The 21710-nt window shown below is 39.0% G+C and overlaps 1 protein-coding gene across 5 annotated transcripts in view; it reads left to right on the top strand.

Moving 5' to 3' along the window:
• The window catches only part of CHRM3 (cholinergic receptor muscarinic 3), a 458960-nt gene that overhangs the window by 312334 nt on the left and 124916 nt on the right, over positions 1-21710 (top strand). For 2 of the 5 annotated variants that reach the window (XM_045816546.1, XM_045816537.1), the window contains one exon: positions 6274-6317. The exons of the other annotated variants lie outside the window; for them this stretch is intronic. In XM_045816546.1, coding sequence (XP_045672502.1) covers positions 6274-6317 — 44 coding nt within the window. The remainder of the gene's footprint in view (positions 1-6273; positions 6318-21710) is intronic. 5 annotated transcript variants of the gene reach the window in all.

The following is a 21710-nucleotide window of genomic DNA, read 5'->3' as shown; positions in this document are numbered from 1 at the left end:
GGGGTACTGAGTGTGCTGGCCTCACATGGCACATCACATGTGCCTCCCACACAGCCCTCCCCAGGCTGTCTGACTTCTCCCACTTTACACATGAGCAAACTGAGGCAAGGGGCTTGGTCACATGTGGGGCCACAGGTCTAGTGTGTGGCAGAGTAAATATTAGAGCCGAGACCCAAACCTAAGCTCTTGACCACCAGGTTTAATTACTTTTTTGGACTACTCAGAACCCATAACTCAATTTCCCCCTGCTTCAGTGTCCTCTATTTAATAGTAAAGTTAGTACCTAATCATGCCACATGTATTCACTGAGCACTGTTTGTCCAAGGGATTCAGCAGGGAACAAAACTCACCCAGTCCTTATCATTAAGCTCACATTCCAATCAAGGGGACAGACAACAAAACAAATAAGTAGGTAAAATATATATATTTTTGCATATGAGCAGATGATACATTCTATAGGAAAAAAGAAAGGTGTGTGGGGTGGGTGGTGACAAGGCAGTCCTTGAATTGGTGTTTTCTAGCACAAGGTCAGGAAAATCTCACTGGGATGACCCTTGGGCAAAGGCTGGGAAGAGTTGAAAGAGGGGCCAGTGGCTCTGGAGGAAGGATGCTGGGCAGAGGGAATGAACTGTGCAAACACCTGAGGCCAAAGGTGAAGGGGGTGCTGGTGGGCTGGAGCGCCGCTGGCCACGGGAGGTTTGCTGAGACTGGGAAGGGCATAGGTTAGGAGGGGGGCTGGCTTTAGACATTTTCCTTTTGAGATGCTTATTAAACAAGAATGAGGAACAGTGAAGAAGTACACAGACAGATGTAGGAATCTGGAGTACTGGGGGGTACCCGGGCTGATGCACAGATACACGTGGACATCATCGGTTCGTGGAGTGTTTCAGTCTGTGGCAATTTAGGAAAAGAAGAACTTTTAGAGAGTTGTCTGTGAAGAGGAGCTATCTGGGCTGGAGCCTGAAGATCTTGAGTGAGATGAAGGACTGGAAATTGGGGAGGAGACCCCTGCACGAGGAACCAGCTTAGTGCTAGGACAGCAGGCTGGGGCGGGTCAGGGTGGAGAGCAGTGTCATGTGGGAGAAGCCTACTGGAGAGCCAGATTGCTACCATCTTACAAGACATGCTAAGGAATTTAGTGTTAGTTCTGCAACTGGATGAGAGCCATGGAGGCTTGTGAGCAGGAATGTGACAAGATCAGATGAATCATTGAGAAAAAAAACTGGCAGTCGCTGGAGGTTCAGTGCCAGAGGAGACCGAGTTAGTCATGATCACCACAACTGTTGACAAGGGTGAAAGTGATGGTCACCATGTCCAGGTCAAGTTCTATGGAGAGATGATGCATGCCTCTGTTTCTTCATGTTAAAAATATTCCTGAAAGGACAAACAGTGGTCTGTGTTTAATGTTACTTTTTATTATAATCTTTGTCAGAGTATAACATGATATGACTGACTTCCTTTTCTTGAAGGCCTTTCCTATCTTGACAACTTTTCTTTTAAAATTATAATCTACATTGCAGTTTGGGTGCATTGTAAGTATTCACAATTCTGGCCACAGGGTGGGACCCTCCACCTTCACAGTTAGCTGATCATTTCACTCAGCGCCTAAATTAATTTCCATTTCAACTTAACATAAAAAAAGATGGCAATTAAAAAATGTCCCTTGTGTCTTCTATGTAAAATAGCATTACCCATATAATACTGACCAAATGCAGTATTCCATTTTGGAAAAGCCATAGGGCGTTTTCCCTGAGCAGCAGCCGTGGAGCCAGGACTACGCATCTCAATGCTGAAGTGAATGCTCCGTGATCAGAGGGGTTCATCCACAGTGCTGATGGAGCCAGAGTGCAAAGCCACTTTCCTCCGTGTCTGTTCTGTGCCAGACACTCACATGGATTTTTATTCAATTTTTAAAACACCACCATATAGGGACAATTTTACTAATGAGAAAATTGAGACCCAGAGATTTAAATAACTCAGTTAAGGATAAACATGCTTTTACCATAAGTATTACCTCTGTTTTACCTCTGCTTCACTTGTGAGAAAACATACCTGGTATGGAAAGCAGGCTGTCCATGGACGGGTGGAGGGTCCCATGGATCTTGTTTCTCATGGATGATTTTGAATGCTCTTGTAAAGGTTTATTCAGCTCATTAATAAATATAATTTCTGTTTCTAAGTATAAGGGTCAAAAAAAGAAAAAAAAAACTAATCGATTTCTTTTGTCTGTTTCCCCTCTCAGACTTAAAAGTCCTTGTAAACACTACCATTTACCCCTCTATGTATTTCTATCCACTAACAAGATTTCACTAATTTTTTAAAATGTTTTATTTATTTATTTTTAGAGAGGGAAGGGAGGGAGGGGGAGAGAGAGAGTGAGAGAAACATCAATGTGCGGTTGCTGGGGGTTGTGGCCTGCAACCCAGGCATGTACCCTGGCTGGGAATCGAACCTGGGACACTTTGGTTCCCAGCCCGTGCTCAATCCACTGAGCTACGCCAGCCAGGGCTAAGATTTCACTAATTTTTATGAACAATTGAAGTTAAAAAGAAAACATCAAAATTCTTTTATTATTTTAAAATATAAGTTATTCGACTTATTCTACATTTAGATGGACTCATTCCTTTTACTCTTTCCTTATCAAGAACTAAATATCATCATTGTACAAATATTTACTGGGCACAGATTATCTCTTAGGTGTTGTTCTAGAAGCTCAATAAAGAACAATAAACAGTAAAGAACAGTAAACAGAATAACCACAAGTCCTTGTCTTTTTGGAGCAGATACACAGTTTAAGTTTGCAAGATGTTCGACCAAAGATGTATGTCAGAATTACCTGCAAAGCAGTCTATAGGTGCAGAGTTCCCATTAGGATCCTGGGGCATTTGTATGTTTTAAAAGTTACAAAGAGGATTCTGGTTAGGAATTTCCAACTGGAAAACTTTAGTGCAAGAAAGTGGTGATGTTCATATTATTTCTGTATTAAAACCATTCTTGCTACTCTTTTCTGATCAAATCCCCAACCTTTGGTCAAACGTGGAGAACAATTTGAGAAAACACAAAGCACAAAATTCTTGCTTTGATAATATGTGGTTTGCTTTGTATTTTAAATGTTGATTAAAATGTTGTAATCAATTTTACTGATAGAGTAATGCTTTTAATCCATTAACAATGTTGGCGTGTAAAGTGACATTATCAAAATAGGAATAAGGAAATGATCTTATTTTAATTTGAATAGACACCTGTACATCTCGCTGTTTTGTAAAATTTTATGGGATTATCAAGTATTCGAGTATCTTAAGCCACCACTCAAGAAACACACTCAACCATTATCTACACTGATTTAAATGTTGAATATTAACTACTTTTTATTATTAATTCTCATTTTAACAATCATATTTCTCATTTTTATTTTATTCTAGTTGTCCAAACATCAGTTGTCTCTCACTAGAAAGACAGAGCTTTATTGGCACATCCTTCTAGTTCTCAGCCTGACCGATGCCTCCTCGCATGGACTTGTGCTCAGCCTGTCTTCCGGTTAAGGATAAATCATGATTCCCATCTGTCCTTAACTCTTTAATTCCAGAAGATGTTTAAATATGCAGTGGTTTTCAGTTAATGAAATGCCTGGACAGCTGAGTAGTAAATTCTGTGCAGAAGTCGATTTCTGGGTCAGAAAAACTTAAACTCTGAAGTTATTAACTAGCATCAATTTGCATATATCATGCTTCATTGTTACTGTTAGGAAGTGCTTCATACCTCACTGTTAGGAAAGAAAGAAAGAAGGAACATGGGGGGATTTAGAGTAAATGGATAGATAGAATTCATTTGATAAATGTAATTAGACTTTAAACACCAACTTCATTAAAGGAAAAACAATTTGTAGAAGTCAGAGGAGGTTTAAGTAAGTCCTGAGGTGCCTTCTGTTGGAGGGCAGCCCTTCCTGCCTTCCTGCAGGGCTGGGAGGGTGTATGTCTGCACAGTCTGTGGCCGCCAGGGGCAGGGTGTTTAACTCTGAAGACAGGAGCTCAAGTTGAGTGTCAGAATGAAGTGCAAGGTAACAGCGGCCCCTCATTAATGTGCAGGTGAGGAACACCTGACGGTGAGCAATGGCATTACCAGGGTCACAGGCTGTGTTTCTCAGTAGCTCAGAAGGTCAAGTACACATTTATTTCTCTCCCCTCCATGCTTGCTTTCTCTTTTAGTAAAATTTGGGTTAGACACTATTTGGTAAGGAAAGAACCTTTGCTAGTGCTAAAACTTTCTTACCACCCTTGAGAACTTTGCAATAACAAATTTAAATAGATCCTTCCTTCCCTCCTTCCTTTCCTTTCCTTTCCCTTTCCCTTTCCCTTTCCCTTTCCCTTTCTTTTTCTTCTTTTTTTTTTTTTTTGCCTTTAGGGAGATTGTTTTTGATAAAACCACTGTGTCTGGCTCTAGTATTCCAGATAAATCCTAAAGCACAAAAGCAAAGTGTTCTCCTTCTCTCTCCACATGGAGCTGCTCAGCCAGCTGTTTGGAGGGGAGGTGTGTGTGCTGTGTGAAGGCCTGGGCTGTGGGGCTGGAGCCCTTTTTCACAGGGCAGTTTAATCACTCACCAGAATGAGCATGTTTGGTTCAGGAAGAGTTTCTGTTGTAAACAAATTAAAACTTACACAGGGTATCCTGACCTCAGATTACAAAATAGTCCATTTAGGGTACCAAAGATTTACCTGCCCTGGTGTAGGAGGATGCTTGGGTTAAAGAAGCTGTGTAACACAACACTATGGCTTTATGTCTCAGCTAAGAGTAAGGGTCTAACTTCATGATTGCTGTTTAAGAAATAGTTATTCATAGGTTGAATCTTTATTAATGGGAATAATACTTGTCTTATTATGTCAAGTTTCATCTTGAACATCACCCATTCTTCAGCACTTCCTCTTAACACTGTCTTCTGAGCACTGCCTTTCCCAACCATTCTGACCTGTAAGTACCTCCACCTTTGCCCCTGTAATTCAGCATTAGAGTCTGCAGCCTACTTGATGGGCTGGCTGATATAATTGGAAAAATGATAGACATATAGATACAAATGCTCTTGGTAGAAAGTCTAATACATGAAGGGCTGAAATAGTGAAATGGGAAAAAATTCTGTGATGAATGAATACTCTAGGAAGTCTCCAGTGGCATCTGTTATGTAGTCAGTTGCATTTTTGCAATTTATTTAGAAATTTTTTGATAGCTTGTGTTGGTGTCATCATTCAGTCAATTCTTCAAATCCCATTTCCATGTGAAGACTTCCATTTTAAGGTATTTACATTGCCACCACCCAGGAGTGTTCTTCTTGCCAAAAAGGTCCTGATGAATTCTTTCATCTTCTCCTTAGCAAAAGGTGAAGAGCCCTTTGGGATTTGTTGCTAATGTCAAGTTTATAAAATAATTCAACTATCCCTTAAAGAGATAGTCATTGAAGTGATATTCATCACTATCTCCTATATGCATCACTTGTGTTGCTCTAAGGCAGCGATTTTCAACAGGTGTGCTACAAAAATTTTTAAAACCCATATGACAGTACCAGACTAGTCAGGAACACTGACCTCTTTTCCCTTATATTGTCCAATAGAAAATGACAACAGCCATCACAACAATAACTGTCTTGTATAAATGTCCTGCCTTGAACAATCAATATATATATTTATATATATATATACATATATATAATGTGAACATAGAGTTACATATTTTATATATGTGATATATATATATAACTATATATATCATAGAGTTCCATCTTATTGGTCATGTCATATAATAAGGTTATATCTGATTGGTTAATTCTTAGATACCAGAAATCCTTATTTATAAGTATAGGCACCTGATTTTTTAAAAAAACCACTTGGAGGAAAAAGGGTGGGTAATTACTGTTATTATTTCTGTAAGTCAATCAAAATTATACCTATTTTTGTAGGGTCGGCAAAAACATAATACAGTTTTGGGTGTGCTGCAGAATTTTAGTAATTAGTTTATGTGTGCCATGAGATGATAAAGATAGAAAATCGCTGCTGTAGGGGAAAATAAAGGCAAGGTGTCTGGGCTAAATGTTCTTACTACCCAGTCAATGTCTGCAATTTAACTTCTGCAGAGTAAGTCTGCAACTCACATCAGTCATCCTGGACTGACCAGTACAGCTAAAATAAGAAAAAGTGAAAGTTGATTATCTAAATACTGTTCATATTGATGGAATTCTTATGAACAATTTCACTACAATGTAGTTACTCGTAACATCATTTCTTTTAGATGCTGGACTTGTGGGCCACTTCTCATTTACATACCTGCCTGGGGTGAGTTCAGAGAAACAAAGAACATTGGGTCAGAAGAAAGAGTGTAGGCACTCAGTCAGCCCCACCAGGTTACTTGAGGAGTCTCAATATTCCCATCTACAAAAGGGGGGCAATGATAGAACCTGTCTGAGAGACTTTGTGGTGACTAATGGGGTCCAGGTAGTGCTTGAAAGTGGGTGAAACATAAAACAATAGGAGCTATCATAATATCAATACATTATTGTTTTAAAGGTAAGTGAGAAGACAGGAGATAGAATGAATTTGCTGGAGCATCCATCAAGAGTAGGGAGTAGACAGGGAGGGCTACACTGCTCTAATGCGGGACTGATATAGTCTGGTCAGTGGTCCAGGGGATGCAGAAGTTTACTGTTCACCTAAAGCCCCTCAAGATCCTTAAAGGTGCTCCATGCCGTGTGTTCTACCTGAGGTCGCCATTTTCAAAGCCTCTCCTGTTAGCATCATTTCAGCTCACAGAAAGGACAAAGGAGTGTGGGCCAGCACGTGGGAGATTTGGAGTCAGGCATGGAAGTAGCCTCTGTCAGCTCCACTTGAAGTTCACTTCAAGGAAAGTGGTCACGAAGTCCTCCGAAGGGAAGGGCGAGGGGACAGGAATGCAGCTGCACCCATATGCCAGTGCTGGGGAAGCAGGTCCCCTCTCAACTCTCTTAGTTCTTTTCACTTAAGACTTAAATTAACAGGAGAAAATGACAAGATTTAATTACATGTGTCCATAGAGGGGGAAACAAATGTTTGGTAAACCCAAGTTTGCTGGGTCATCATCACAAAGGGTCACAGAGACTTGTGAATCCAGGGGTCTTGCTGGGTTACTCCCTGTCTGTCACACTTAGTTCATGTTAAACTACAGTTCTCTGTGATGCCAGCTCCCCCTGCAAGCAGGGGGGAGGTCAAAGTTTCTTCCTGATTCTTTTGTTTCTTAACAATAACCAGCTTAAAATAATTACTGTCCCAAAGAGACCTATTTGGGGGTAGAGGCAAACTGCCCCCCCTCACCACCATAGCTGAGCTTCCTTAGGAGATCAAAAGGACGGATGGTTCTTCAGTGGCTGGTCTGCTGTGGGAGGTTGGCACCAAGGCTTTAAGGAGCTCACCTGCTTTCAGAGCTTATGAGTCGAGCCTGCCTGCAGTCAATGGTTTTATGGGGCTGCTTTCATTCAGTGAGGGCATGGGAATAAACCATTTACAGGAGCACTTTCAATTCTTGGTAACCTGACTTTTAGCAAAACACCACCTTACGGTAATATCTATCCAAATTGAAAAAAATGCCTACAAAATTATAGAGCATGTACTCAGTGGATTTATGTTTTCCATTTTCAAATGTGGATAACATTAAGGAAAGTTGTGAACTTATTCATTCAAATATTTTTAAAACAAATAGAACAGTTTAACTGAGCCAGTGTTCCTAATGTTTGTCTAAATTAGAAAATTCCAAAATTCCTATCATTGTCTGTTACATTTTTAAAAATATTTTAAATTATTTTATTGTTGTTCAATTACAGTTGTCTGTGTTTACCTCCCACCACTCCCCCTCAACCCCAGCAAAACCCACCTCCCTCCTTTGCTTCCAGCCCCCTTTGGCTTTTATAATTATACCTTTTAAATATTTTCCACCAGGCTTCAGCTGCTGTGGGGTTGATATCAGAAACCAAAGGGGAAAAAAAAAACCAGCATCAGGGTTAGGATTAGCCTCTTCTCATCTTCATAAAGAGAATGTGAAGTTTTATTTTGCACATATAATAATTCTATCAAGGATGGTGAATTCTATCAAATATTTCAGGAAGAAATAATACTGATGCTATAGAAAGTCTGAAAGTACAAGAAGCAGAAACACTCCAGCTTACCTAAAGAAGCTGGTGTTACGCTGACACCAACACTGGACGCACACATCAGAGGAAAACGAGGCAGTCCCTGTGCCAATGGTAGGATGAATGTGGAAGTGAAAGTCCTAACCAAATATTGGAAAATCAAGTCAGTGAAGAAAAATGTGCCTTCTATATAAATGTATAAATATATACATAATTGACATTTACATATAAGGAATTAGGCGATATTTTTAAAACTTGTCTTTTGAGCAGCACAGTATTTCTTTGGAAGAACTGTTTTGATAAGCAGCCTCAGATGGCAAAGATATAAACTACAATGTGTAAGATTAGAATAATTTATATTCTTTCCTAAATCTACTAGAGTGAAAATATAGACCTCCCCCAGAATGTCAGCACTTAGAAGGTCATGGCGTCAAAAATATAGAAATTTGATCATAGTTTCTTGAAGGCAGGAGTTGTATCTGTCTTATTCACCAAGGCATGGCCTCAGGACCCGAGGAGTGCCTAAAAGACACAGATGTGGGTACCCATGCAGACTGAGACACAGACTAGGTTAAATATAGATACACTTAAAACCTAGGTGGAGACCCCTAAATAGGTACAGAGAAGATTCAGTTGATAGATAGTAAATCCCCGGGTTTGTTCAATGAATGAAGGATTATAGAAGCCTGGGCAGCAGAGAGGCCTCTGCAGACTCCGGGGTCATATAAAAACCTGCATATGGGGTGATGTCAATTTTCAAATGACTTTGGTTGTTCAAGTCAACAGAGGATGTTTTCCAACAGGATTTTTCAAAAGACAATTTTGACAGAATAAGAAATGTAATCCAATACAAGTAGACAGTTTCTTCTGTTGAACTTTTAAACATCAGGAATCCTGTGAGACAGGGCCTATTCCTGTTGGATGGTATGGTTGGTAGAAGCTTTGCTGTGTTCATTTATTGACTCATATATTTATTTTGTTGTCAATAGTTATTCCAAACACTGTGCTTAGCATTGGGTTTACAGTGACAGACAAGGGGGATAAGACACTGTTCCCTCAATGAGCTCACATTAGAGGTAAATCCGACACCCCAGGCTATAAGGTACACTCAGACGATGATGTTGCAGGAGTTGATACACAGGAAGTGGGTCTGAGAACCACAGTTACACACTATAAATATCTGTGCTCAATGTGTACAAAAACAACAAGAACCTAAACATCTTCTGCATATTAACTCAGCAACTGTTGAATGAGACTATCTGTGCTGGCCTCCTTCCACCTGCCTTTGTTGTTGGATGGTGATGGCAGTGACAGATTCTGTAGATGATGGAACACAGCACCGTGTCCAGGGGGTTCTAATGGGGGCCAGGGGCACCCTCCAAGAAGCACTGGCAGACACAGTGGAACGTTTTTAGTTCTCACAACGGTGGACACTGGTCAGAGGCTGAGATTCCTCAGTGCCCTATAGAATGAGGGACAGCTTAAGACCCTGCATAAGACACTGCAGAACAGTACACAAGACAGCTCAGGACAGTTCACGGGAGAGCTTAGGACCCCACACAAGACAATCCAGGACAGTATTGAGACAGCTTGGGACAGCTCAGGAGTATGTACTGGCCAGCTAAGGAGGGTACACAGGTCAGCACAGGAGAGTTCATGGGACAGCTTGGGACAAGCCAGGATTGTTCTTCCCAAAATGTCCTGGCTTTCCTTTGAGCTGCACTGGGGAGAGCAGGTCATTCTTTCTTCATCTCTGTGTTCTGAAAATCCTGCTCCAGTGTCTTTCCTTGGCTAAGCATACAGAGGGGAGGTCCATCCACACCATGGAGCACAGGACAGAGAGAACTGGGATCAGTGAGGAACAACGCTGTGTTCTGAGGGGTCTGTGATGCTAAGCCAGCCTCAACCAGAGGACAGTGAGGAGGAACCACTTCAGATCCATGTGGTTATAGGCTAGTACTCCAGGGTGGGAAAGAAGAAGAGGAAGAAGGTTTTCTTTATAACCTATTTGAGATGGGGAAAAGTTCCCAATTTAATTATGAGGTTAAGATCATTAATGAATTTAGAGTGTTCAGACTCAAGGCTGCCGTACCCTGTTGTAAAGTGTTATGGATTAGATTAAGGACTTTTCTGTTCCTTGGAAATTGATGGGAAGTGCCTTACTCTATTGAGGTTGAACTCTCTAATTTTAATGAGGTCTGCTCTTTGTTCCCTTAAAACTGAATCCAAAGCACATCCTTATCAATGCATCCTTAACCAGGTTAAATATTCCAGAGGACTGCCGTGGCTGGTGTGGCTCACCACACTGAGCACCAGCCTATGAACCAAAGGGTCACCAGTTCGATTTCCAGTCAGGGCACATTCCTGGGTTTCAGGCCAGGTCAGGTCCTCAGTAGTGGATGCATGAGAGGCAACCACACACTAATGTTTCTCTCCCTCTCTCCCTCCCTTCCCCTATCTCTAAAAATAAATAAATCTTTAAAAAAATATTCCAGAGGACTCTATCCTCTGGAAGTCTGTTTTTTAAAGGAAGTCTGCTCTGAACCCCTTGGATATTGCGATCAACTGTCTAAAAGATTTCACTTATCTCAGGTATGTCAGGCAACCCCAGGCTGTTTTATAAAGCATTGTGTTTTATTTCAGTAACACAATAAAACCTCGCTTATCAGGAAGCACCTTATCTGTGAACCTCAAATGGGTAAGACATGGTAAAAACCCAACCAGCAGATTTCCTGATTTCTGTGCCAAAAATGGAAAACTTTCCGGCTCTCCTGGGAGTCAGTTTATTCTCAATTTGTGTCCAGTTCTAAGAAGCTAGATTATCTGGGTATCTAGCTTGCAACTGATCGAAGAATGAACAGCTAGAACTGTTTTTAGTTGAGGTGGGTGATTGCGGCAGGAGACTACTAGCAAGGAAAATGTGTGTGTGTTGTGGGGGTGGGGGGGCATTGGGTTGAGAAGGAGGTAGGAAAACTTTATTTGAAAACTGTAAAGGAAGCCCAACACCATGCTCCTGTGACCAGGTTATATTCAAGGGGGTCATCCAGAAGGGCTACAGGTTCACAGCTAGTAAGAGAAGTTTGTAGCACATTTTACAAGATTCCTCTCAAATCTGTAATTTTTAAAGTTCTGTAAGTTAAGACTAAGCTATAGTTGTTTTTTTTTGGGGGGGGGAAGCACTTTATGTAGAATATCTTCCTAATAAAACTGGATCAGTCAGACACGTGTATGTGAAATTCACTTCAGAAATACACCTTTGAAAGTTGAATGTATTAAAAGCTGAAAACAGCAAATTCTGTATTTTCTTGTGCCCCTGAAAGGGTGTGTATCTTTCTAGCCCACAAATTCTTGTTACTGTATGCAGTTCACTTGATTTCCTCATACACACATTTGGGTCCGTAATGTCTGGATCTCATGCTACTGTGCGTAGTTGGACATAGACGTAACTTCCCAAACTCCTCGAAGTGGAGGGAGATGGTGTCAGTCATTCCTTGGGAAATAGTATGAATGAAGAGGACTGAGGAATTGGGCTGAAGTCAAATGCTACCAAAATGCAAAATATCAGTTACATAATGATTAAAGTTGATGCATTAGATAACTTTGGTCCTTTTGTTAATAATTGCTAGATAAATATAATTGTACTTGTATTGATAGAGTAAGCTTCTGCCTATCAAGCTGTCGATAGTGCAATGCATATCGTGCAATGTGTCAATCTTGTTCTAATACACAATTCTAGTAAGGAAGAAAAATATAATAGTCACGGAAATAATGATGAAACAGAGGAGTGATCTGAGAGAATAAACTGGATGCTATGAGTGAAAAAAACTGGTAGGGAGGAAGGGCTAATCTATTTTCTGTGTGAAGTTTTGAGTTCTAGAATCATCTAGTTGCAGTAAAGTTTGATGCCCAGAGTGGGCAACACAGGTAAACTATTGTCCTTATCCAATGCCACCTCTCCTGTTCTTGCCTGAGTTTTTCCTGTAGTATTTCTGCCCTCTGACTATACAGAGGTACAGTATATTTTTAGACTACTCACATTTTGGCTTATGAGGAAAGTATGAGATACAGGTTAGTTATAATTTGCATTTTTAAGCATTAGACAAATTATAATCATTAAACAGTTTGTAATTATACATATTTTATTTAATGAAATCTAAAATAGATCACATGCCTTGCCATAGCCTCTTATTTCCTGTTTGAAAATAAAATACCATCTTTGTATCACACCATGATGTGTTATTATTTGTTAAGGACTTTGAGAATTTCATGACAACATTGCTAAAAATGCTTTTTAGGACAAAACTAAATTAGAGGGGAGCCTCCTCAAAAATGGAATTTATAAAAATTTGTCTATATATATATATATTTTAGTCTTTATCTTATGTATTTTTTATTGTTGTTCAAGTATAGTTGTCTCCATTTCCCCCACCACTCGCCCCACCCCAGCCATCCCCATCTCCCACCCTCAATCCTACCTCCCTTTGTTTTTTTCCCATAGAAAAAGGGAAAAAAGGACATGATTTCCCATGTCCTTTATAGATGTTCCTGAAAACCTCCCCCCATCCCCCCCATTATCCCCGCCCACCTCCCCTCTGGTTACTGTCAGTTTGTTCTTAATTTCAATGTCTCTGGTTATATTTTGCTTGCTTATGTGTTTTGTTGATAAGGTTCCACTTACAGGGGAGATCATATGATATTTGTCTTTCACTGCCTGGCTTATTTCACTTAACATAATGCCCTCCAGTTCTATCCATGCTGTCGCCAAGAGTAGGAGCTCCTTCTTTCTTTCTGCTGTGTAGTGTCATCATGTAAATGTACCATAGTTTTTTATCTATTCATTTACTGATGGGCACTTAAGTTGCTTCCAGCAGTTGGCTGTAGTGAATTGTGCTGCTGTGAACACTGGGATGCATAAGTTCTTTGGAATTGGTGTTTCAGGGTTCTTAGGATATAATCCCAACAGTAGAATTGCTGGGTCAAAAGGCAGTTCCATTTTTAGTTTTCTCAGGAAATTCCACACTGTTTTCCATAGTGGTTGCACTAGTCTGCATTTCCACCAACAGTGCACTAGGGTTCCCTTTTTTCTACATCCTCTCCAATACTTGTTTGTTGATTTATTGTGAGCATTCTCACCATTGTGAAGTGGTATCTCAATGTGGTTTTAATTTGCATCTCTCTGATGGCTAGTGATGCTGAGCATCTTTTCATATGGGCCCTCTGAATGTCCTCATTGGTGAAGTGTCTGTTCAAGTCTTTTCCCACTTTTTAATTGGGTTGTTTGTATTTCTGCAATGGAGGCATGCAAGTTCTTTATATAATTTGGAGATCAAACCCTTGTCTGAGGTACTATTGGCAAATATGTTTTCTCATATGGTTGGTTCTTTTTTCATTTTAATACTGTTTTCTTTTTTTTAAGATTTTATTTATTTATTTTTAGAGAGGGAAGGGAGGGAGAAAGAGAGAGAGAGAAACATCAATGTGCGGTTGCTGGGGGTCATGGCCTGCAACCCAGGCATGTACCCTGACTGGGAATCGAACCTGCAACACTTTGGTTCGCAGCCTGTGCTCAATCCACTGAGCTACTCCAGCGAGGGCTTTAATACTGTTTTCTTTATCTGTGAAGAAGCTTTTTATTTTGATGAGGTCCCATTTTTTTATTCTTTCATTTATGCCCCTTGCTCTAGGGGACATATCAGTGAAAATATTGCTGCATGGAGTATTTGAGATTTTCTGGTCTATGTTCTTCTCTAGGACTTTTATGGTGTCACAATTTATGTTTAAGATTTTTCTCCACCTTCAATTTATTGTTGTATATGGTGTAACTTGGTGATAGAGTTTCATTTTTTTGCATGTAGCTGTCCAGCTCTCCCAACATCATTTGTTGAAGAGGCTATTTTTACTCCATTTTATGCTTCTTTCCTGTTTGTTGATTATTAATTGACCATAGAAACTTGTGTTTATTTCCAGGCCCTCTAATCTGTTCCATTGGTCAATGTGTCTGTTCTTATGCCAGCATGAGGCTGTTTTGATTAGTGTCCTTGTAGTACAGTTTAGTATCAGGTATTTTGATCCCTCCTACTTTGTTCTTTCTCAAAATTACTTTGGCTGTTTGGGGTCATTTATGGTTCATATAAATTTTCTGTATGTTTGTTCTGTATCTGAGAAGTATGCCATTGGTAGCTTTAATAGGTATTGTGTTGAATCTATAAATTGCTTTGGGTAGTGTGGACATTTTGATGATGTTAATTCTTCCAATCCATGAAAATGGTACATGCTTCCATTTGTTTGTGTCTTCCTTAATTTCTTTCTTCAATGTTGTGTAGTTTTCTGAGTACTAGTCTTTTACCTCCTTGGTTCAGTTTATTCCTAGGAACTTTATTTTTCTTGTTGCTATATCAAATGGGATGTTTTCCTGATTTCTGTTTCTGATATTTCATTGTTGGTGTACAAAAATGCCTTTGATTTTGGAATATTGACTTCATATCCCACTGTTTTGCCAGATTCACTTATTTTTTCCAGTACCTTTTTGGTGGAGTCTATAGGATTTTCTATGTACATTGGCATGGCATCTTCAAACAGTGCCAGTTTTGTTTCCTCTTTTCCAAATTGGATGCCTTTTATTTCCTTTTCTTGTCTGATTGCTGTGGCTAGGACTTACACTACTTACTCAATATGTTGACTAGAAATGGTGAAAGAGAACATTCTTGTCTTGTTCCTGATCTTAGTGGGGAAGCTTTTAGTTTTTGCCTATTGAATATGATGTTAGCTCTAGGTCTCTTGTATATAGCCTTTGTTATGTTGAAGAATGCTCCCTCTATTCCCACTTTGTGGAGGGGTTTTTATCATAAATGAGTGCTGTACCTTATCAAATGCTTTTTCCACATCTATTGATATGATCATGTGATTTTTGTGTTTCATTTTGTTTATGTGATGCATTGGGTTTATTGATTTGTGAATATTGTACCATCCTTGCATTCCTGGGATGAGTCCCACTTGATCATGGTATGCAATATTTTTAATGTATTGCTGGATGCAGTTTGCCAATATTTTGTTGAGGATTTTAGCATCTATGTTCATCAGTGATATTGTCTTATAGTTTTCTTTCTTTGTTATGTCTTTATCTGGTTTTGGGATTAGGATGATGCTGGCTTCATAAAAAGATTTTGGGAGTCTTCCTTATTCTTGGGTTTTTTGGAATAGTCTATGAAGGATAGGGATTAACTCTTCCTTAAATGCTTTGTAAAATTCTCCTGTGAAACTGTCTGGTTCAGGGCTTTTGTGTGCCAGGAATTTTTTGATTACTGCTTCGATTTTGTCAGTTGTTGTTGGTTTGTTCAGCTTTCTGTTTCTTCAGTTTTGGAAGATTATATTTTTCTAGAAATTTGTCCATTTCACCTAGGTTTTCAAATTTCTTAGCATATAGTTCTTCATAGAAATTTCTTACAATCTTTTGTATTTCTGTGGTATGAGCTATATCATCTCTCCTCTTTCATTTCTGATTGTGTTTATTTGGGTCCTTTCTTTTTCTTCTGCTTAAAGGCGTATTGATTTTGTTTATCTTTTCAAAGAACCACCTCCTGGATTTCTTGATCCTTAGAACTGTGCTTTTAGTCTCTATGTTTTTTAATTCTGCTCTAATCTTGGTTATTTCATTCCTTCTACTTGCTCTGGGCTGTCTTTAATGTTGTTCTTCCAGTTCTTGTAGGTGTATGGTTAGGTTGTTTATTTGAAATGTTTCTATCATTTTTAGGTAGGCCTGTATCATTATGAACTTCCCTCTCAGGACTGCCTTGGCTGTGTCCCATAAGTTTTGGACTGTTATGTGTTCATTTTCATTTGTTTGTGGAAAATTTTAATTTCTACCTTGATCTCATTCTTAACCCATTCATTGTTTAATAGCATGCTATTCAATCTTCATGAAGTTGAGTGTTTTTTAGTTTTTTCCTTGGAGTTGGTTTCTAGTTTCAGGTCCTTATGGTCTGAGAAAATGCTTGATATAATTTCAATTTTCTTGAATTTGTTGAGGCTTGTTTTGTGTCCTGTCATGTGGTCTATCTTTGAAAATGTTCCATGTGCATTTGGAAAGAATGTATATTTTGCTTCTTTGGGATAAAAGGCTTCTATATATCAGTTAAGTTCATTTGATCTAGAACATTGTTCAACAGCGCCATATCTTTGTTGATATTTTGCTTGGCAGATCTATCCTTTTTTGACAGTGGGGTATTAAAATCCCCTGTATAATTGTGATGCCATGAATATTTTTCTCGAAGTTCTCCAAGATTTTCCTTATGTATTTGGGTGCTCCTATCTTGGGTGCGTATATGTTTATTATGTTTATGTCTTCTTGATGGATTCCTCTTTTGAGTATTATGAAGTGGCCTTCCAGGTTTCTTTATGGCCTGTTTTTCTTAAGTCTGTTTTGTCTTATATGAGTATTGCTACCCTGGCTTTATTTTCCTGTCCATTTGCTTGGAATATTTTTTTACAACGCTTCATTTTCAGTCTGTGTAGGTCTTTTGTTCTGAGGCGAGTCTCTTGTGGCAGCATATGTATGGGTCATAATTTCTTATCCATTCAGCTATTCTTTGTCTTTTGATTGGAGCATTTAATTCATTTACATTTAAGGTTATTATTGATAGGTACTTATTCATTGCCATTTTTTCATATCTGTCTCTCTCTCTCTCACTCTTTTCCTTCCTCTTCTTAAAGCAGCCCCTTTAACATCTTTTGAAGAGCTGGTTGGGTGGAGGTATATTCTTTTAGACTTCTTTTATCCAGGAACCTCCTTATTTGGCCTTCCATCTTAATTGAGAGCCTTGCTGGGTAAAGTATCCTTGGTTGCAGACCTCTGGTTCTCATTACTTGGAATATTTCTTGCCATTCTCTTCTGGCTTGGAGCATTTCCATTGAGAAGTCAGCTGCTAGCCTTATTGGGGCTCCCTTGTATGTTACTCCCTTTTCTCTCTTGCTGCCTTTAAGATTCTCTCTTTGTCTCAGAATTTTGCCATTTTAATTATGATGTGTCTTGAGGTGGGCCTCTTTGGCTTCCTCTTGATTGGTACTCTCTGTGTTTCTTGGATTTGTGTGACTTTTTCTCTCACCAAATTAGGGAAGTTTTTCATCATTACTTTTTCAAATAGGTTTTCTATCCCTTGCTCCTCTTCTTCTCCTTCTGATATCCCTATTATATGGATATTATTACGTTTCATGTTGTCCTGCATTTTTCTTACCATCTCTTCATTCTTTCTGAGCCTCTTTGCCTTTTCCTTGCTCTTCCTGGGTGTTTTTTTTTTTTCTACCTTGTCCTCCAGTTTGCTGATTCAATCCTCTGCTTTCATTGAACCTGCTTTTGATTCCTTCTACCGTGTTCTTCAATTCATAAATTGTTGTTTTTGTTTTTTTTTTCATTTCCTCTTGGCCCTTGTTAATAGTTTCTATTTCCTTTATCATGTTGGTATAATTTGCATTGAGTTCATTGTAGTTTCCCTCCAGTTTTTGGTAATTCTCAGTGAGCTAATTGAGCTTCCTTATAACCATTGCTTTGAACTCAATATCTGATAGTTGACTTGACTTTGTTTCATTTAGCATTCTTTCCGAGTATTCCTCTTTTCCTTTTATTTCCAGTTTGTTTCTTTGTCTTCCCATTGTTTGTGAGAATCTTCTTGTTAACCTCTGCATCTTAAATTGATCTGTTCTAACTCTCCGAGTCTGTGGTATGAACTTCTATGGTAGGAGCCCTGTGAGATTCAGTGGTGCAGTCTCCTTTATCTCCTGAATTTGCTGCTCTTGGGATGCCATTTATGTTGGCTCTCTGGATGCAATTGGGTTTTGATTGTTGTGGGGGGTCATTCTTTGGTAGGTCCTTCCGTCCAGCTGGTTGATTAAGGGTCACTCTGCCCACCACATCTTGTATATCTTGTGAAGGCACAGACAGGTTGTGTTGAAGCTGGCTCTTCTGTCTGAGGTTATAAGGCTTCTCTCTCACTCTTGTTCAGTTGTTTGTTCTGGGTAATTTCTCCACAATATCATTTTAATTCCAGATTGGTCCTGGAAGGAGATTGGTGTGGCTTCCACTCACTTCTCTGACATCTTTCCATCTGTGTATTTATTCTTACATGTTTAAAGTTCATTCACCTTCAAAGAACTCTCCATTTGATGCAATACTCCATCAAGAATGTAAAATTCCAGTGCTCAAAAACAGTTTTCAAACTCATTGATTTTGATGTCTTTTAGTCATTCTGGCACCTCTTCCACATTAACAAAATATTTCCCTTTGAGGACTCTTTCATCCAGCTAAACAAAAAAAGTTGCTTGGAGCAAGATCAGGTGAATATGGAGGGTGGAGCATAGGGATCATGCCATTCTTGATCAAAAACTGCCGACCACTCATTGTGGTATGGGCAGGTATGCTTGTAATCACCCATCATGAAATAGGCAAAGATTTGAAAAAATCTTTGAAAACAAATTAGCGAAGCCAAATGTAGCCTCTCACAACAATGTCACATGGTACACTGATATAGATGGGTTCCTAGAACACTCACCTGGGAGCAGGGGGTAGCCTGTACCAACTACAAGGGGCCTGCCCTCCAAAAGATAATTCTAATTTTTGTGGGGTCCCCCTCATATAGTTGAAATTTTAATTTTTTCCTCATCCATGTTTCCAATTAACGTTTATCTTAAACTTCATGTAGCTATTAATCCAAGAAGTAAGATACTGGAAGATCAGCTATTCACATTTCTCCTCTTATGCTATCTAATTAATAAATATATATTAATACATCTCCATTTAGTATATACAACTATTTTTAAGGAGGTCATCCTTACTAAGGATGTCTGAATGGTAAGTGTGAAAGTATTTTTTATGTACTTAGAATGACTGTATAAGGTAGAAGTTCAATACAGGCCATCCATTTAATCCTATGCTTTTCTTACTTTAAAGCTCAATCAATGTTTGGCAAGTGAATGTTGAATGTTAATGCATTCTGTTTGACCATCTCATGAACTAGACAAAAGGAAGCAGGTACCTTAGTAAAAGCAATAGCAATTTAAACACTTATTCCTGGTGATATGAAGATGTTTAAATGCAGCTCACTCTTTCTGAGTAACTGTAGGTCAGAAGCAGTCATTTGCAAGTGTCTTATGGGTGGCTATGGAATCCAAATTAATTTGTAGAATTAAGTAATGCCTGGCACTACCCAACAAGATAGTGCTAGATCTTAGCAATTTGTTGCATAAATATCAGCTATTGATATTGGTCTATGACACTGAGTCTCTTACTCAAATTTCCTGTACTGAACCTAGATTCCTGAAACTGCCCAGCCTCATTGGCCATTAGAGTCCAGAATTATATATCTCAGATGACTCTTTCCTCTTGCCTGTCACTAGCATAAACATAAGCCCTGACTACATCACAAAAACATCTGACGATAAATACAAAACTTTCATACATTATCTAGATTTTCTTATAAAAAGAGTCAGATATCCAGATTTAAGACCCCAGGAGGGGAGAAGGGAAAAGGAAAGCTCACCCTGACTTAATACAGTATAAGGATTGTAGCTCATGACACTTTAAATAGGTGTCTCAGAATATTAAGAAGGGAGCCTTTTATATCTAATCTTTAAATAAGTGAGTCCTCAGTGATAGATAGGAGACATACTCCTCACAGGACGTAGCTATATGCCTGCAACATAGCAGGTCTTTGTAACAGTGCTGCGATGCCACAGGAGGTCCCGCCCTTCCCAGCAAACAAGGGGCTGTATGATGACTGTAGTGAGATTGACTGTAGGATCAGCAGTGCATTTGCGTGAAAATGGTGGGCAACTGCTTATTGCAACATGAATATATAAAGACATATATGGAAATTACTCCTAATTTATACATCTTTTGAAGTTGCCTTCATGTTTCATACATTTTGAGGTAACTAAAATGGTTAAAATTTATTTTTTTTAATTAGTTTGTCTATTAAACACATTTCTGAATATAACTGGTTCAAAGGGATGATTTTTTTTCAATGGTTCTATGATTTTTGTCTTTAGAAAACTCTATGTTGTAGCACCTCTTGTTGGTAGGGGTTTTTTTTGTGTGTACATTATTGCCATTATTGGTGAATTTCAGAAGTGGACAACTTTTCTGGTAAATAGTCCTGGCCTAGAGTTTGCACCAGAGGAAGGGAACCCTAATGCTCATGTCTCCAGGGAATCGGCGGTGCAGTCTGTCTTCTGATCGGGCACTGGATGCTCACATGCGCAGGCTTTCACAGTGTTTGCACTGAGGTTTGTTAAATGGCTCCACACCTAAATCGTAGAAGCAGAAGTAGAGGGACAGCCAGCACTGGGACATTTTCTTCCGAACTTGTTTAGCTGAAGTGTTTGTTGGTCTTAGCAAAGAGGAAACTCATTTTAAAATATACGCATATACAGTTTTGACTGAATTTTAACTTAGTAAAAATATGTTATTTTGGAACATGCTCTTTGATAGATGTTTAATTTTATTAATACCTAGGATTTCATTTTATATTGATTTATCAAAGAGGAAGTGAGGATGAATGTGGATATCATTTCCACTCTAAGTAAGAAGCTCTAGCAAAGGCCATAACAGGTTTTTTTCTGTGTCTAGTAAGTCCTTGCCATGTAATCACAAAACAGGAGCCTTTTTTATCATTCAAGATGAAATGACATTGACATGTCTTTTTGGATATCTAAATTTGTTCTTCAGTCTGTGTCTAAAATTAGCAAAAAGAATCACGTTGTTTTAAATTTGTTTTGAAATAAATTATAAAATTAAGAGATTTTGAACAAACAAAAAACATGGGTGTAGTCATGCCACACCTGGCCAGTTACACAGACCAGAAGTAACCGGGGAAGTGAGTGCAGGCCTGTGCTCCTTCTAGTGTAACACAATTGTGAGTACTTCATTCATCAAAAAGTAAGTTCATAGTTTTTAAAGCACCTCGATAGTTGGAGGTGAATAATTTATAACCAGTTTCCAAGATGTGTCCTTTAATGTCTATTGGTGTACTTATTTATATTTCAAACTTACATTTAAAACAATTATATATGGCCTATACAATGATATTATATAACACGTAACTGTTATTTGTGTTACATATATGTAGATAATTTCTCCAAATGTTGCCTCACCAATTCCAAACAAGGTTTCTAAAATACTGTGCATCATATCATCCCATTTAAAGTTTTTCACTGAAAGCCCCACTTTTCTTGAAAATAATAGTTTCTTTATTATAGCTTGAAAGACGAAGGGCCCTCCATCTGCAGCTCACCTGTTTCCCCTCAACATCCAACCTGCCCTCCATTACTGCCCTGCACGCCTGCCTGGTCCTGCCTGATTCTTCTTCCTACCTGCACACCTGGCCTTACACTAGCCCCTCTGTCTTCATTTTGCTGTCCTCTCAGTGAGGCATTGCTCTGACTGATTTCTGGGCTCACAGGTTGCCCTGTGTACTTGTGAGTTGCATTATGTCTGACCGGAATCTGCTGTCATTTGTACTTCTGCTCTTCTGTGTGATCTGTGCTTGTTCTCTGGGTGCTGTTAAGACTTTCTTTTCATCAT

This window comes from Phyllostomus hastatus, unplaced genomic scaffold (genome assembly GCF_019186645.2).
Source record: "Phyllostomus hastatus isolate PE091 unplaced genomic scaffold, TTU_PhHast_1.1 phas_contig_148, whole genome shotgun sequence".
NCBI lineage: Eukaryota > Metazoa > Chordata > Mammalia > Chiroptera > Phyllostomidae > Phyllostomus > Phyllostomus hastatus.
This window is presented reverse-complemented; position numbering and strand designations above follow the sequence as displayed.